The sequence below is a fragment of the Oncorhynchus nerka genome, linkage group LG15, assembly GCF_034236695.1.
Source record: "Oncorhynchus nerka isolate Pitt River linkage group LG15, Oner_Uvic_2.0, whole genome shotgun sequence".
NCBI lineage: Eukaryota > Metazoa > Chordata > Actinopteri > Salmoniformes > Salmonidae > Oncorhynchus > Oncorhynchus nerka.
Genome location: NC_088410.1, coordinates 43446111 through 43465431, shown reverse-complemented (window position 1 = coordinate 43465431; position 19321 = coordinate 43446111). Strand labels below are relative to the sequence as shown.

General features: G+C 41.8%; 1 protein-coding gene across 1 annotated transcript in view; it reads left to right on the top strand.

Moving 5' to 3' along the window:
• LOC115142749 (ubiquitin-associated protein 1-like) overlaps window positions 1-13318 on the top strand; it is a 39143-nt gene extending 25825 nt beyond the window's left edge. Inside the window, exons 4-7 of the mRNA XM_029682427.2 lie at window positions 2245-3021; window positions 3197-3349; window positions 10009-10110; window positions 10445-13318. Of these exons, the coding sequence (XP_029538287.2) occupies window positions 2245-3021; window positions 3197-3349; window positions 10009-10110; window positions 10445-10585 (1173 nt within the window). The 3' untranslated portion in view covers window positions 10586-13318. The remainder of the gene's footprint in view (window positions 1-2244; window positions 3022-3196; window positions 3350-10008; window positions 10111-10444) is intronic.
• The last annotated feature ends 6003 nt before the right edge of the window (window positions 13319-19321 follow it).

Below are 19321 nucleotides of genomic sequence, written 5' to 3'. Positions count from 1 at the left end.
AGTTGGGTGAATTTTGGCCCATTCCTCCTGACAGAGCTGGTGTAATTGAGTCAGGTTTGTAGGCCTCCTTGCACGCACACCCTTTTTCAGTAATGCACACAGATGTTCTATAGGATTGAGGTCAGGGCTTTGTGATGTCCACTCCAATACCTTGACTTTGTTGTCCTTAAAGCCATTTTGCCACAACTTTGGAAGTATGCTTGGGGTCATTGTCCATTTGGAAGACCCATTTGCGACCAAGCTTTAACTTCCTGTCTGATGGCTTGAGATGTTGCTTCAATATATCCACATAATTTTCCTTCCTCATGATGCCATTTATTTTGTGAAGTGCACCAGTCCCTCATGCAGCAAAGCACCCCCACAACATGACCGTGCTTCCCGGTTGGGATGGTGTTCTTCGGCTTGCAAGCTTCCCCCTTTTCCTCCAAACATAATGATGGTCATTATGGCCAAACCATTCTACTTTTGTTTCATCAGACCAGAGGACATTTCTCCAAAAAGTACGATCTTTGTCCCCATGTGCAGTTGCAATCCGTAGTCTGGCTTTTGTGTGGCAGACTTGGAGCAGTGGCTTCTTTCTTGCTGAGCGGCCTTTCAGGTTATGTCGATATAGGACTCATTTTACTGTGGATATATATACTTTTGTACCCGTTTCCTCCAGCATCTTCACAAGGTCCTTTGCTGCTGTTCTGGGATTGATTTTCACTTTTCGCACTAAAGTACGTTCATCTCTAGGAGACAGAACGCATCTCCATCCTGAGCGGTATGATGGCTGTGTGGTCCCATAGGGTAAATACTTGCATACTATTGTTTGTACAGATGAACGTAGTACCTTCAGGTGTTTGGAAATTGCTCCCAAGGGTGAACCAGATTTGTGGAGGTCTTGGCTGATTTCTTTTGATTTTCCCATGATGTCAAGCAAAGAGGCATCGAGTCTGAAGGTATGCCTTGAAATCCATCCACAAGTACACCTCCAATTGATTCAAATGACGTCAATTAGCCTATCAGAAGCTTCTAAAGCCATGACATTTTCTGGAATTTTCCAAGCTGTTTAAAGGCACTGTCAACTTAGTGTATGTACACTTCTGACCCCCTGGAATTGTGATACAGTGAAATAATCTGTCTGTAAACAATTTTGGGAAAAATGACTTAGGACATCTACTTTGTGCATGACACAACTGACTTGCCAGAACTATAGTTTGTTAACAAGAAATTTGTGGAGTGGTTGTAAAACGAGTTTTAGTGACTCCAACCTAAGACCTAAGTGTATGTAAACTTCCGACTTCAACTGTACATACTATATACATTTTATGGACACAGTATCTTTTACAATAGTTATCATTTTGTTTGTTTTTAGTCCCATCCTTCAGCTACCTTCAACCCCTCCCATCTATCTCTGAACCCCATCCAGTTTTAAATTTGCCATATATTTTTCAATTATGCTGTCGTGTTTCACCAAAGTTCTGAACCTGCCTTTTCTCATAGTTTCTACAGATTGTAAATTAAAGAAACATTTCTAAGAGTATTGTTTATCAATTGACTGACTTTTCAGATCACGCAGCAATACTTTTGAGAAGTTTAAATGAGAAAGAAATGCGAACTTTGTGAGGTGGAATTGAAGTACGGTAATGGTAGTACTGTTGCAATGCTTAACCATCTGAAAGGGATGCACTGTGAGACCCAAACCATTGCTGACAGCAGTGCAGCTGCATTGTGAATTCTATTGTTTTAATGGAAAACCAATAAACAAATGGAAGTTTAAACATGAAGACATTTTCACACTTGTCACAAACCAGACGGCACAAATTTGACAGATAGCCAGGGGCACACTCCAACACTCAGACATAATTTACAAACTAAGTGTTTGGTGAGTCCGCCAGATCAGAGGCAGTAGATGACCAGGGATGTTCTCTTGATAAGTGTGTGAATTGGACCATTTTCCTGTCAAAATGTAACAAGTACTTTTGTGTGTCAGGGAAAATCTATGGAGTAAAAAGTACATTGTTTTCTTTAGGAATGTAGTGAAGTAGAAGTTCACAAAAATATAAATAGTAAAGCACAGATACCCCAATAACTACTTTAGTAAAGATACTTTAAAGTACTACTTAAGTACTTTACACCACTGCTCATGACTTGACCAGATTCAGCTGGATTGATTAATCTCCATTCCTTTGATCCCATGTCTGCTGCTGCTCACTAACTAGTCCCGGCGGTTCTCTCTTCCCTCTTCTCTGGGCACTGCAGTATGATTTCTCCCTGGAGAGGCGGAGCGTGCGCTGGGGGGCGGAGCTGGCTGAGGCCCGGGCTGCAGAGGTGGCCAGGGCGGAGCTAGAGAGCAGGGAGCACTCGCCCCCTGCCCAGGACCCTGACAGGGGATCGGCCTGCGGGGGGAAGAGACCATGCCCTGCCGAGGAGCAGGACGCTCTCCCACCTGCAATGAACCCGCTGATGGCCAGCTTGCGCCACAATGCTATTCTCACCCCTCTGCCTGCCCCAGCCAGGCAGACCGCTCCCAGCATCCCGACCCCACAGTACCTTAACCTGGCTGACTTTGAGCGCGAGGAGGACCCCTTCGACAAGCTGGAGCTCAAGACACTGGACGATAGGGAGGAGCTGCGCAACATCCTCCAGAGCCAGCCCCAGCCACAGACTCCATCCCCACCTGAGGCACCCCAACTCAGGCCAGCATCTCGAGGCAGCACCCCTCCACCCCAACTCCCCGCCACCAGCCTTCCAGCCAAAACGGTCTTTGCCCACAAACCCAACGGGCTTGTGGTGCTACAGGACATGGACAGGGCCGGGGATCTGGCTCGGGGACAGACAATGGACCCTGACCGGCCCTGCAACATCCGCTCGCTGACCTTCCCCAAGCTGTCAGACCCCGGGGACTCAACCTTTGACTCCTACTGTCTGGCCCCTGTACCACGTAGCCTACCCAACGGCAGCCCGCCGGCACCCCAGCAGAAGAGAGAGGAGCCACCCAGTCATACCCAACAAACCCAAAATGGGGCACCAAAGCAGGTGAGCTTTGCACACGCACACACATGCCTTGCTTAGTTTCAATTACTGAATGTTTTGCTTAATTCTCTGAAACTTCTCAAAGGCTTTGAGGTTTTATGAACAAGAGGAAGATGTATATATTTTTTTTTTTACCCTTCTACAGATATGACTCTACAAAAACTCTCTCCCTCCATAGATAAATGCAGGTCCTCCCCCTCTCCCGTGCAGCGGGGCACTGCTCAGCCTGTCCCCCAGTGAACGGCAATGTGTGGAGACCATAGTGTCCATGGGCTACTCTTACGAAGGGGTCCTGCGGGCCATGCAGAGGCGAGGCCAGAACGTGGACCAGGTGCGCCCCTCCGATCTCCCTCCTCCAGGCCACAGCAGCCTAAGCCCATTTCTCCATAGAGATCTATTATAAAGAAATGTTCTATTTGATTCTGAAGTCACTCACTCACTCACTGCCCATTGCCCCCATGGTTGACTCTGAAATCATCAGGTGCCTGCGTTATGTGATTGTGTGTGTTCACAACATGTGGCTTTAGAAGTCCACCAGGCAACAAAATGGGGATGGTGGTTGTGAATAAATCTATTTGAATTTATGTAGCATTTTTTGTCTCGACACCATCCACCACCTTGGTTTAATGCCACCCTCAACACTATGATGGCATCGGACACAACAGACATGTTAGGGGCTTGTTAATGGTGAATAAACATTAGCTAACAATGTAGTGATATGCAGTGGATGTTTATGGTAGTTTTCCTGCTAGCTTTATTTGGATACCCATCTTCAAGCATCACTCGGGGGGGGGTTGAGTTTCTTTATATATTGAGGCATGGAGGGATAGTGCTTTTATTTCATGGTTTACCTTCCCCCTTTTTTCAGGGTTGACTTTTCTGCGCGCTAACTACACCACAGTTCAATGTAGTCTACCAGTCGAATGGTTTATCCTGCCCTCTATCCACCATTCATAGTGACAATAGTGTAGGTGGATCGTTTGTCCAGATCTGCAATAGGCTAACTAGAAATCATACTACACACAAAATCATTAAAAGCTGCACCAATTTTCAATATAAAGTGAAAACATGAGACAGACAGTTCAAAAAGCTCCCCCATTGATACTTTTATTTCCCCCCCAAAAATATTATGTAGACTAGCCTACAACACCACAATGCAGTGAATATTTGCGTTGTTGTATTCAAGTGAGTACAAAATTATACTCTTGGCTGTAAACGGAAATTAAATTGCATTTTAATATCGGAATGGCACATTAGCAGGCCAGTCTGGCAGTTAATTTTTTTAATTCTGATACTGCGATCTGCTGTGTGTTGCAGCTGATTATTCTCCCAAGTCAACCTATAATAATGTGGCCACATATGCTCTCAGCATACCCAATTATTCAGGAAAGCTCAACTCACTCTCTGTTCTGTGTCCTGCGATCCAAGTGGCTATTCCTCGCACACCTAGAACCTAACACTTCAATATAGCCTAAATATTTATTTTTCATGTTTAAAATGTATACCTTTTTATGTGTAATAAACACAACCAGTCACAATGTTTGTATCTGATTAGCCTACAGCAGACCTTTGAAATAGCCTATCTGTGCACATTCGTCCAAAATATAATTCTAGCAGCCAAACTGTGCACCTGTCATGCCATTTGATGAATGAAAAGGGACCTCTGTTACAATTTTCTAGCCAAACCTTCAATACTGGATACAAGGTAGGGAGGGATGTATTTTCTGTCTGTAGAGATTAACGTAATCTATTTGATTGTGGTGTTGAAAAAAAAACTGATCGTAGTTTAATGACAGGCAGGGAGAGCGAGCTTGTCTGGTAATTGGCGAACCCTCAACTTTCTGGCCCGTAGCCCTGCGACTGTGCCACAAAAGTATGCTGAAAAGGCAAAGTCGATATCCTCGTTTTATAAACACAGGGTCACTACAATTATTGTTATTTGTGGTCAAACATGTTGAGGTAATTTAGTGAAGGAAGGAGAATGTGCACTTTTTTTCTTTTTTTTACAGTACCTGGGGGATCGTGATGTGAAAATATATTTTTTTAAATTACGTTTGGGAGGTTGTTTAAATTTATTATTTTTTACCTGGAGTTATGATGGCTAGGTGGGAGTCACATACAGTCACATACAGTGCCTTCAGAAAGTATTCATACCCCTTGATTTATTCCACATTTTGTTGTATTACAGCCTGAATTCAAAATGTATTAAAGATGCACTATGCAGAAATCGCTCCGCCATTTCCTAGTTGCTAAAATTCTAATAGTTTGCCTAATTTCGGTTTGTGACAAAAACAGTAAGTATAGTGTAGAAAATAATTGTACAGTCTAAACCAGTGTAAAATAGTTTCCTTAACCAAAAATATTGTATTTTCAGCTGTTTGGACCTGATGTTCAAGACCGGAAGTAAAAGATGCAAAAACAAAACTTAACAGGAAGCATAGCGCACATGCAACAGATTTACTGCTTCTTAGACTTGAGGATAACAGATGCGAATCAAATCAATTTTTTATTGGTCACATATTTAATTAACAGATGTTATTGCGGGTGTAGCGAAATACTTGTTTGTGCAAATAATTCAAACAATAACACCCATTATTATCTATCGTGTTGCCTAGTCACTACATACCTACCTTTTTTTTATGTATGTACAGTGCCTTTAGAAAGTATTCATACTCCTTGACTTATTCCACATTTTGTTGTTACAGCCTGAATTCCAAATGGCTTAAAATGATTCACACACATTACCCCATAATGACAGTGCAAATGTGTTTTGGGATTTATTTGCAAGTGTATTGAAAATGAAATACAGAAATCTAATTTCACATCTCTGAGTCAATACTTTGAAGAAGCATCTTTGGCGGTGATAACCGCTTTGAGTCGTCTTGGGTATAGCTATTACATTAGTTAGCAAGTTACTTGGTCAATCCGGTTATGGGGAGAGTCAAGTCCAGCAGTTTTACTCACTGCAGGGGATTCAAGTAGATACCTCTTCAATTGAAAAAAGCATCTGTCAGCTGTGAGAAGCGGAAAGAACTTGACTATTCCAAAGCAACTAGCCTTGACAACATTCCTGACAGATTTAAGGGATGCTACAGTAATTATCTCACCCCCTGAGTAACTCACATTTTGTAAATCTGTCTATTGAACTCGGGATTTTTCCCAGTGAACTATAACTTGCAAGGGTCATTCTTTTGTATAAAAAGGGGAGTAAGTTAGGCTGATTTAGTTTCTATGATCGGTCTCAATCCTGTGTATTTTATCGAAGTTCATGGAAAAGATTGAGCAGATTGAGTCATATTTCCTTACAATATCTACTATATGAGCTCCAATCTGGCTTCAGGAAATCCCATTCCACCGACACTTGCCTACTATACAGTGCATTCGGAAAGTATTCAGACACCTTGACTTTATCCACATTTTTCTACATTACAAACTGAAATATAAAAATAAAAAAAGAATCTCATGCTACACACAATACCACATAACGACAAAGCGAAAACAGGTTTTTTAGAAATATTTGAAAATGTTTAAAAAAAACAGAAACCTTATTTACATAATTATTCAGACCCTTTGAGACACAAAGGAATTGTCCGTAGAGCTCCGAGACAGGATTGTGTTGCGGCACAGACCTGGGGAAGGGTAGCAAAAATGTTCAACTGCATTGAAGGTCCCCAAGAACACAGTGCCTCCATCATTCTTAGATGGAAGAAGTTTGGAATCACCAAGACTCTTCCAAGAGCTGGCCACCCAGCCAAACTGAGCAATTGGGGGAGAAGGGCCTTGGTCAGGGAGGTGACCAAGAACCCGATGGTCACTTTGACAGAGCTCCTCTGGAGAATTTTCCAGAAGGAGAATCTCCACAATCATCGCTGCAGCACTCCAATCAGGCCTTTATGGTAGAGTGGCTAGAAGGAAGCCACTCCTCAGTAAAATGCATATGACAGACCACTTGGAGTTTGCCAAAAGGCAGGTAAAGACTCTCAGACCATGATCAACAAGATTCTCTGGTCTGATGAAACCAAGATTGAACTCCTTGGCCTGAATGCCAAGCGTTACGTCTGGAGGAAACCAAGCACCATCCCTACGGTGAAGCATGATGGTGGCAGCGTCATGCTGTGGGGACTGGGAGATTAGTCAGGATTGAGGGAAAGATGAACAGAGCAACGTACAGAGATCCTTGATGAAAACCTGCTCCAGGGGGCCCAGGACCTCGGATTGGGGCGATGGTTCCAACAGTACAACGACCCTAAGCACACAGCCAAGACAACGCAGGAGTGGCTTCGGGACAAGTATCTGAATGTCCTTGAGTGGCCCAGCTAGAGCTCGGACTTGAACCCGATCGAACATCTCTGCAGAGACCTGAAAATATGTGTGCAGCGACTTTTCCCATCCAACCTGACAAAGATTGAGAGGATCTGCAGAGAAGAATGGGAGAAACTCCCCAAATACAGGTGTCCAAAACTTGTAGCGTCATACCCAAGAAGACTCGAGGCTGTAATCGCTGCCAAAGGTTCTTCAACGAAGTACAGAGTAAAAGGTCTGAATGCTATGCAAATGTGATTTAAGTTTGACCCTTTAATACATTTGCAAAAATTTCTAAAAACCTGTTTTTGCTTTGTCATTATGGGGTATTGTGTTTAGATTGAGGGGAATAAAAACATATATTTTAGAATAAGGCTGTAATGTAACAATGTGGAAGAAGTCAAGGGGTCTGAATTCTGTCTGAATGCAATGTATCTGACTGACCACATCTGGAGGGAAATTTTGTGGTATGGTTATTGTAGATCTATGTTTCTCATAGGAAGAAAACAGATGGTGGATATGGATGGGACCCTGTCTAAACCCAAAAATCTTGAACTGCAGTGTGCCGGAAGGGTGTGTGCTGGATCCAGTTCTGTTGAATATAAATGATCTGAAAACTGCTTGAACATGTGACCTTTTCCCCTATGCAGATGATTCTGCACTGTTTGACAAAAATATGGTTGAGGAAGCCCTGAGTGCTTAACTTCTGAATGTCAGTAAATGGCTATATTACCATAAGCTGTCACTTATTGGACCCATCTTGTAAGGGTCCAAGGTGAAACTGAGGGAATCCCCTGATTTTAAGGGAAGAAGGGGTAGTAGGTGACCATAGTCACAGCAAAATAGGCAGTTAATTATCTTGGATGTGTGCTAAATAACTTCTTGTGCCATGCTCTCCCCTGTCAGATGGTTATCTCCATCGTTATCTAGTGCCCCCAAGATAATTAAAAATAAACTGCAGACATCTCCGATCAAATTAGTCAGGATTGTTCTTAAACTTTCAGCACATACTCTTGACCATTCCCACTTTGAATGCCTCAGATGGCTCAAAGTGGAGGAGAGAGTCTCTCAAATGAAATTGTCTTGTACTTAAGATTGTCCACAGTATGGTACCTATAACTACTTTAACTTGGTTTGGGATAACCGTAACTATTCCACTAAAAAGAGTGTAACTGACGTTATTTTTACATTTTAATAATGGTATGGGGAATTCAACTTTTTATACTCTGCTGTCCTTTTTTCGGAATAGTCTTCCAAAGAATTTGAGATGTATAACCCCCATATGCACTTTCAAGTACACTGAAGAAATTGCTAAATAGTAGCATGTCTCAAAAGTGAGTCATAAGATTTATAGTACGTGGGTGAGAAAAATGCCTGGGATAAATAAGTGTACCCCTTGTGGTCCCGAGGACAGAGTATGGGAAACCCTGCAATAGCATGATGCTGCCACCACCATGCTTCATAATTGGGATGGTGTTAGATGGGTGATGAGCTGTGCCTGGTTTTGTCCAGACAGCGCTTTGCATTTAGGCCAAAGAGTAAAATGTTGGTCTCATCAGACCACAATATTTTGCCTTATGCTCAGAGTCTTCCATGTGCCTTTTTGCAAACTCCAGACGTGCTGTCATATGACTTTTTCTCAGGAGTGGCCACTCCCATAATGCCCAGATTGGTGAAGTGCTGTGGAGACTATCGTTCTTCTGGCAGGTTCTCACATCTCAGCCAAGGAACTCTGTAGTTCTGTCAGAGTGGTCATTGAGTTTTTGGTCACCTCGCTGACCAAGCTCCTCCTCGCACAGTTTCTCAGTTTGGTCGGAAGGCCAGCTCTTGGCAGAGTCTGGGTAGTTCCATATTTTTTTCCCATTTCCAAATGGAGACCACTAAAACTTTCAACACTCAATTGTTTTATACCCTTCCTCAAATATGCCTCATCACAATTATATCTCAAATATGTATGGACTTGGTATAGTTTCTGCTCTGACATGCACTGTCAAATGTGGGACCTTAAATAGACAGGTGTTTCTTTCTAAATCATGTCCAAAGAATTGAATTGGCCACAGGTGGATTCCAATCAAGTTGTAGTGCCGTCTCAAGGATCATCAAAGGAAATTGGATGCACCTGAGCTCAATTTGGAGCATCATTGCAAAGGGGTTTGAATACTTATTTAAATGACATTTCTGTATTTCATTTTCACTCATTTAGCAAACATAATGACAAAGTTTTCACTTTGTCATTACGGGATATTGTGTGTGTAGATGGGTGAGGGGGAAAAACCTATTTAGATATTTAGGCTGTAAAACAACAATGTGAAATAAGTCAAGGGGTGTGAATACTTTCTGAAGGCACTGTATCTTAGAAATATTATAACTTTGTTCTGTGCTTCTCTGAGCATGCACTTCGTAGCCTATAGGCTATGGATAATTTCATTGAGACCACACTAAATAGCCTATAGGCGCACTTGTATTGCGCACCCAGCGGCGAATCAGAGATGAGGGGTGGCATCAGGCACACATCTATATAGCCTAATAAGCAACTAATTCTAAAACAGAAATTTCATAAATTACAAAATACAAGACCCTCCCCCATTTTCCTTCAGGTAACCATTCTGTAAATGTCGATTCAGTCCCTTAGCTAGCAGATAAAGTCTGGGCTTAAAGAGCAACAATATCTGTCATCCTGTGACCCAGGTGCTGGAGTACCTGTTTACTCACGCGCGTCTTTGTGAGCGGGGATTTGATCCTAGTGCCATAGAGGAGTGCTTAGATATGTTCCAGAACTCTGAAGAGAAGGTGAGTCCACCCACAGTCTCACTCACTCACTCACACACACCGAGATGTGCATGTTTATACAGATGCACTCAACATGCAGAAACAAAGATGCTAATAGCCAGCTATCAACTCTTATCTGTGATGTGTTTGAACACAAATGTCGATTGGCCTAAGGTTGGATTCACTTCCAGTTTTCCCTGAACTTGGATGCACCAAGCATCTACTGCTCTCCTCCAACATTCTTCTGAAATGTTTTTAACAATCTTTGTTTATTTGATTTTTCAGTTAAATTGTACATAAATAGTCCGTAACAAGAATTCCAAATTACAATGCATATTTTTCATGATTTCCTCAGGCCTTGGAGTTCCTATCGCTGATGACGCGGTTCTGTGAGATGGGCTTTGAGAAGGACACCATCAAGGAGGTGCTGCTGCTGCACAACAACAACCAGGACAAGGCTCTGGAGGACCTCATGTCCCATGCCTCAGCCAGTTGAGCCCCCCAGCCATCCACCCTCCAGCCCCAGGCTTGCTTCCTCCCAGTACCACCCGCCCCTCCACCCCTAAACACACACAGTCCCCATGCCCCAACCTAGTTACAGCACAGAGGGGAGAACTCCCACCCCACCCAATGTAGCTATGACGTCCGTTCATGACCCCACTCTGGCCCACTCACACACAGTGACTCCAAAAGAGAGACTCCAAGAAATATAGTGAACACGTACACTTCCATAAGTGAGAAATAAGACCTTGTGTTCCTAGAGTGTGGGGCAGTGGGCAAATGGACACAAATGAGCACCTGCGAATTGAGGGGGTTAGTTTATGCTGACCACATGCCCGTTTTACCTTGTCTGTCGATCACTGTGTGTGTGTGCGCCGTGGTGGTTTGAAGGAGGCTTGAACTTCCCATAGGAGCATATAGAGGTGACCCGATGCTGGACAGCACTTTGGCGGTGTGCAGTGACTCTGTGGGTGGGACTTGGAGGGGACAAAGGACCAATGGACCCAGAACTGTGAGGAACCAGTAGCCAGGCTCTACTTTCTACAGATTAACAGTGAACACTGACACTCCCAGCTAACTAAGCTGCCATCATCTGCTATTTAGAGCAGGCCTACAAAATGGTGGAGGGGAGGGGATGCCAAGCGGCCCATGTGTGACTTACTGACCGACCGGCGGCAGAACCTAAAAACGCAAATGCGCATCATCGCAGAACAGAGAACTGACTCCAAGAAGTGCCCTATTCCTGCAACTGGCTTTCACAGATCTCATCTTTTCTATGCTGTTACTTTGCTTGTTCATTTGTCTCTGTTAGAAAGGACACACATTCATTTGATTTTTTTTCTTGGTTTCCTTTTTTTTTTAGATTCTCTTTCTTTGCTTTCTGTTTTAGGAAGTGCATTAACAGTAGTTAACTGTTCCTACTGCCTGTTGGCTCCTCCTGCACTGGAACAGACTGCAAGGCCAGTGGAGAAGAGATTGTCAATTATTTTGCAGGAAATATAAAACATGTCCAAACGCATACAAGCACCCAATGGCACAGAGATGTGACAAACTGCACAGACACACACACCAACATTAGATATTGACTTGTTTAAAAAGTACAGTGATATTTAATAATGAGATCAATATGAAGAAAAAATTCTAAGCAAGCAAAATTATGGTGCTTTGAAACGGTCCCTATTGGGGTCAGTAGACTGGACAGAGAGACGAGAGAAATTGAAATGCTAGTTTTAGGTTGTTCTGCAACCAAAACTTTTGTGCAATAGATGTTTTATGCACCTTTTTCAGACCCAGTGTACTTTTGGCATCCCTGAGCAATGGGCAAATCCCAAAATGACGGATGGCCTTTGCTGGAGACACGCTCACTGAAGGAGGAAATCGGTAGAAGAAAATATTTGATTTTGTTGTTTGCGGTCATTACTTCCCTCATTTATTGGAGTTCCTGTTTCACTATCAACTATGAGTAGTGTTTGTCTGACTCGTCACACATTCATGCTGGTCTGAATGTGTTTTGCCTCCCCCATGTGTCATGCATAGGAATCTTCCAAGAACAGGTCAGAAGATTAAACATCTTACCAGTTAGATATGAACCAAATTCATTATGGTGATATTTTATGTTCTAATTGTACTTCATTGTAGCTATGTTTTCACCTTGCATCGACCCTTTTGACTACTGATCTGTGTGTATGAGTCTACAGGTATTTTTGAAGTGCCATGATGATGCTCTCCATTTCATGTGTGAATCTTGCGCAGAAAAGTATCTCTGCCCTTTCCCAACCAAGCAGCCAGTCGATCCACGCTTCAAGATTACTTTTTGAAGATGACAAAAGATTTCTTTAAAATACAACAGTCTTGATCGTGCTCTGGTAATCAAGGGGAGATCTCTTTTATAGAATTCAACAGTCTTGATCTCCTCTGTTAATCATGGGGAGATCTCTTTAGAATGCATTCTTGATCTTCGGGTAATCAAGTGGATCTTGTGACATGAGATGGACTGAAAAGCAGTACATAGGAACGAGACTGAAAATTGGCACTTCGCTCAGAGGTTGTATCTAGTTCTGCCATCAAGACGTGAACGAACAGTTGTTACAGGTTGACAAAAATCACGTCGGCCTATTATAAGAAGAATCTGGCATTGAGGACATATGTAGAGTTTGATCTTTCTATTGATTGTATGTTGCCAATACATATATGACTGTGTGTGCCCCTTAACCCAGAAGGATCCGCTTACCTGCAGATACTAAAACACCCCAGATCCCATTATGCGTTATTAGACTGTGAGCATAGCGTCTAAACGCCAGGCCACCTCCAGACTTTGCTCTGAACTAAAGGTGAACTTCAGCCTCCTGATAACTTGTACATTTCCTTTGAACGACAGACTTCTTTGGGGAGGGGGGCACAAGAAGCCAAGCCACATAGAACATGTTGGTGGTTGAGAGAACAATAAGTGCTAGCCTTTTCTTTTTTTCATTGTGGACATGATTGGGTCTAATCCTAACTTTTTTTTTTACAATTTTTTTTGTGAGTCAATGAGAGACTTGGGAAGGGCTGGTCTGATATGACGATTCTGGAGTTTGATGTCTTAATGATATGTGGTGTTCCTGGTAGCTCCTGAAAGTTTTTATGTAAAGAAATAATAATAATCTGTAACCTCCTGAATCATTTGGCAGTTCTTCAATGTGATTAAACATGCACATCTTTTCAATGGTGTGGCTGTTACTATTGATAAGGTGTCTTGGTGTTTTTTTAATCAATTGTTATTGGAAAACAAATAATTAGATAAATTCTAGCTATGGTATGTTTTTCACTTGGTTTGTACAGCAGCACAATGGTTTGGTAGCAATTGTTAAACACATCAACAACCATGCAAAGAGATGATTGTTCCCTGAGCATTGTGGGTAAAGGTGAGAAACTTCCAGTGTTGTGGAGTGGTCGGAAAAAAATAAAAAATAATTGGTGCCTTTTATTTTTGCTGCCAGAGTCAAAGCAGATGGGCTGTTCTGTTCATATTCTATTACTAACTTTGACATCAGAGCCTGACCTGTACTGTTATATGCCCACTTCCATTTTGGAACCCTTTGAAACTGCCAGTGTGAAAAATGCCTTTTTGTGTTCACGCAGATCTCAAAGAGCTGTATAGGTGGAAGCAATATGATTGAAGCTCAGCTACCTATTGAGGGGCTGCATAGAGCAATAACCACACTGCTTACCAGTGGTGGAAAAAGTACTCTGTTGCCTTACTTAAATAAAAGTAAAGAAACCTTAATGGGAAAAAATACATAAATACTACTTGAGTAAAAGTATCTGGTTTAAAATGTACTTAAGTACAGTGGTGGAAAAAGTACTCCATTTTCATACTTGAGTAAAAATGCTATACATCAAATTCTTTGCATTAAGCAAACCAGATAGCACAATGTTCTTAACTTTTTTTTAAGGACAGCCATGCCAGGGGCAAACTCCAACACTCCACATTTACAAACACAGTATTTGTGTTCAGTGAGTCTACCAGATCAGAGGCAGTAGGGGTGGCAAAGCGTTATATTGATAGGTGCATAAATTGGACCATATTGCTGTTCTGCCTGAGCATTTGAAATGTAACAATTACTTTTGGGTGTCAGAGAAAAAGTGCAGGTTAGTGTTTTTCATCATGAATCTTGTTGTGGAGGCAGCTCTACAGAGTGGTCACTATCTGTCACAGCCACAAAGTCATAAAATCTGAAAACCTAACCTTATCCACACTGCTAACCCTAACCTTAAATTAAGACCAAAAAGCACATTTTTGTTTTCCTGAATATTTACAATATAGCCAATTTTTGACATTGCAACTGGCCTATCTAAGGGGACATTTCTCAGTTCTGCCTCCAGGACAATACTCATGACAAATGTCAACCTGATGGAAAATGTATGGTAGTAAAAAGTATATATTTTCTTTAGGAATATTGTGGAGTAAAAGTAAACAAAAATATAAATGGTAAAGCACACGACTTAAGTAGTACTTAAAAGTATGTTTACTTGGTTACTTTACACCACTGCTGCTTACACCTACTACTACTTAAGTAACCAGTCTTCTAGGACCTGTGAACACCACAAGTAGCCTGGCCTCAAATCTGTTTGTGCGATTGGCTGCAAACTCCAATGTTTGTCCATATGCTCTCGGAGCGTTCAGAGCGCACACTGGATGCTCTGGCGGAGGAGTAGGGTTGATTCGAGCTTTCTGACCTCAACGGCAGTCAAGCGCCCAAGCTAAACTTGCTAATGTTGGGTAGCTTGCTAGTTACTTTCAGACACAAATGAGAGAACACCGCACTCCGATCGTTTTACTCAGCCTAGCAGAGTTGGCTATACTGTTTATCTCGAGGGTTAATAAGTAAATGTGTTATTGGCAACAACCTCAGTTTTTGAGCCAATGTTTACTGTCATAAAACTTGGTGCTAGGTTCGTAATTTAAATTATTCTGTGCTCTGGCACTCAAACTAGAGTGGTATACTACGATTGAAGCTAGATCTAATCCGGCTTTTATAAAGCTAGCTAGCTTGGGTAACCGCTAGTGGGCGCTATGGATCTCCACTTCTTGAGGAAGACTAGTCAAAACGTGTTGCAGTTGTGCATCTTGATGTTCTCTGCTGACTGCTCCGACATCTATTCCTTTGTAAATATATTATGTTAATAGTTAACTAAACGTTTTTATTTTAACGTACCGGCTGCCTACTCCTCATCTTTCTTTGGATTACCTGCCATTTATAGGGGCCTCCCACTTCCTTCTTCTGACATGTATAGTTAAAACGTGTCTGTCTAGTGTTTACAATAATACTGCCAGAGCCAATAATACATGTTTGAAAAAAACGACATTATGCCTAACTGTTATTTGGATCACATGCATATAGCCTAGGCAGGCTACGGCTGGGGAACTCAAGGAACTGTGTTATGAATAAAAATATGAACGCAATCATTTCAAAGAGTTTACTGAGTTCAATTCATATAAGGAAATCAGTCAATTGGGAGAAATTCATTAGGCCCTCATATACTGTATGCATTACACATGACTACCTTAAAAAAGGTCGATCAGAAAACCAGTCAGTATCTGGAATGACCATTTGGCTCATTCAGCACGACACATAGTCTTTGCATAGAGTTGTTCAGGCTGTTGATTGTGGCCTTTTGGAACGTCCCACTCCTCTTCAATGGCTGTGCAAAGTTGCTGGATATTTGCGGGAACTGGAACATCCTGTTGTACACGTTGATCCAGAGCATTCCAAATATGCTCAATGGGTGACATGTCTGGAGAGTATGCAGGCCATGAAAAAAAAATTCCGCTTCCAGGAATTGTGTACAGATCCTTGCGACATGGGGCTGTGCATTATCATACTTTAATATCAGGTGATGGCAGCGGATGAATGGCACGACAATGGGCAATGGATCTCATCACGGTATCTCTGGGCATTCAAATAGCCATTGATAAAATGCAATTGTGTTTGTTGTCCATAGCTTATACCTGCCCATACCATAACCCCACCGCCACTAATGGTGCACTCTGTTCACAATGTTGACATCAGAAAACCGCTTGCCCATTTGATGCCAGACACTCTGTCTGCCATCTTCCCGGTAGAGTTGAAACCGGGATTCATCTGTGAAGAGCACACTTCTCCAGTGTGCCAGTGGCCATAAAAGGTGAGCATTTGTCCACTAAAATCTGTTACAACACCAAACTGCAGTCAAGTCAAGATCCTGGTAAGGACGATGAGCACGCAGATGAACTTCCCTGAGAGGGTTTCTGACAGTTTTCAGAAATTATTCTGTTGTGCAAACCCACAGTTTCATCAGCTGTCCGGGTGGCTGGTCTCAGACGATCCCGCAGGTGAAGAAGCCAGATGTAGAGGTCTTGGGCTGGAGTGGTAGCATGTGGTCTGCGGTTGTGAGGCCGGTTGGACGTACTGCCAAATTCACTAAAACATTGGAGGCGGCTTATGGTAGAGACATGAACATTCAATTATTTGGCAACAGCCCTGGTGGACATTCCTACAGTCAGCATGCCAAATGCACGCTCCATAAACATGAGATATCCATGTAATTTTGTTGTGTGACACAACTACAATTTTAGAGTGGCCTTTTATTGTCCCCAGCACAAGGGGCACCTGTGTAATGATCATGCTGTTTAATCAGCTTATTGATATGCCACACCTGTCAGGTGGATGGATATTCTTGAAAAGGAGAAATGCTCACTAAAATGGGTGGAAGCAAATTTGTGACAAACATTTTGAGAGAAGCTTTTTGTGGGTATGGAACATTTCTGGGATCTTGTATTTCAGCTCATGAAACCTGGGACCAACATTTTACACATTGCCTTTATATTTTTGTTCAGTGTAGAAAGAACGAGACTAGCTAAATTCTTTATAAACTGCTAGCATGTATTAGCTGCAACTGTCGGCACGTGAGCTAACAACTGTTTAGAGCAGGCTGGTACAGTGGCTCCCTTAGAACATAAGGTGAGTCAAGGAACATACAACAATAATTCACTAGGACTACATAGTGAACATAACAAATGCAACTATTTTATGGATTCTCGTGACAATTAAGTGAGTGGCGTCAGTTCAGCTAAACCTAGGGTATGGCAAAGTGGGATGGGTGTTATTTTATTTGGGGGTGGGGTGTTGAGGCTCATTTATTGCATTTCTACACCATTTCAAAACTCTAAAATGGTATTTGGAGAAGAGCAAAGACATCAAGCACTACTCAACCTCATAAATTGCGTAATTTACTTGTGGAACGGCACATACTGTATGGTGCAACAGGAAATAGATGCATAATACTCGATATCAAGTCATAAGGCTGCATTGGAGACCCGTCATTCAGGGCAGGTGGGGCAGAACCCCACCTGTTTTGAGCCCCATATAGCTAGCCCCACCTATTTTTTGTTGCCTGTTTTGCATATATTCATATATCTGTTTGCAAACAATGTAAAACAGAATATAAATAAAGTGTTAATAAAGCTGCATACAATCATGGTCACTCTTTGGCTTTCTTAAGGCAGCTCCAAAATGTAGACGTTTCAGTTTGGCTCAGTGCTTTCTGCAGTGGAGGGGCAAGTCAGCCGAATATACAGAGAGTAGGGGTTGGTAATCTACTCTAGTTGCGTCGTGATTAGCTCAGTGTACTGTCACTCATGGGGACACTATGTCACTGCAAAATCTACAGGGAGAGCTAGAAAGTTGAAGCCCTCTTGGGTGCTGCCATAGATTTACATTAGAAGTGCCCATCCAAGAAGGCTCAAGTTCATTGGTCATAGATAAAATGACGTTATATCTACCGGTAGCTTTGATTGGACTGATCATATCAACGTCATACTTTAAAAATCTTAGCTAGTAAACTATACAAGCAGCCATCATCATGAATCACGTCGACATTCTTACTGGCAAATCCTTGTCATTCACAAAAATATAAATGTAATACATCAAAATAAGGATCTTTAGAGATCAGTGTCCCACCCGCGGGACGGTTGAGCTAATGTGCGCTAATGCGATTAGCATGAGGTTGTAAGTAACAAGACCATTTGCCAGGACATAGACATATCTGATATTGGCAGAAAGCTTAAATTCTTGTTAATCTAACTGCACTGTCCAATTTACAGTAGCTATTACAGTGAAACAATGCCATGCTATTGTTTGAGGAGAGTGCAGAGTTATGAACTTAAAGTTATTAATAAACCACTTAGGCACATTTGGGCAGTCTTGATACAATATTTTGAACATAAACACAATGGTTCATTGGATCAGTCTAAAAATGTGCACATGCACTGCTGCCATCTAGTGGCCAATGTCTAAATTGTGCCTGAGTTGGAATAATATATTATGGCCTTTCTCTTGCGTTTCAAAGATGGTCCAAAAAAATACATAAAATATTTTTTTCTTTGTATTATCTTTTACCAGATCTAATGTGTTATTCTCCTACATTAATTTCACATTTCCACAAACTTCAAAATGTATCAAGAATATGCATATCCTTGCTACAGGTCCTGAGCTACAGGCAGTTAGAAATTTAATTTCATGCAAAAATGTAAAAAAGGTGTGGATCCTTAATTATGAGGTATTAAATAAATGTGGTTTCTACTGACAATTGTACTAACTATGGCATAAAGGAAAGAGGAGCGGATAAGAGGCAATCCGTAATTTCGATTCAGACATTTAAGCAAGTCAGCCATGTCAGCTATGTTTTTAAAAAGGCAGTAAATGAGGCTGAATTAACTGTTTCGTTGCCAATAAGTCTCCACTGATAGCCAGGTGTAGCAGTGGTAAGGATTCACTCCATGGTGCTGAAAAGAAAGGTCTGCTGTTGGGACATCTTTATGTAGGCCCTAACAGTTTGTGGGCACCGTTTACAGTGGTGGAAAAAGTACTGAATTGTCATACTTGAGTAAAAGTAAAGATACCTTTCCCAAGTCACCCAGTAAAAGTATTTGGTTTTAAATATACAGTGCCTTTGGAAAGTATTCATTTTTCCACATTTTGTTACGTTACAGCCTTATTCTAAAATGGAATAAATTGTTTTTATTCCTCAATCTACACACAATACCCCATAATGACAAAGCAAAAACAGGTTTTTGAAATGTTTGCTACATTTGAAATAAAATTTAAAAAATAAATTTACATAAGTATTCAGTACATTGTTGAATCACCTTTAGCAGCGATAACAGCCTCGAGTTTTCTAGGGTAGGACGCTACCTGCTTGACACACCTGT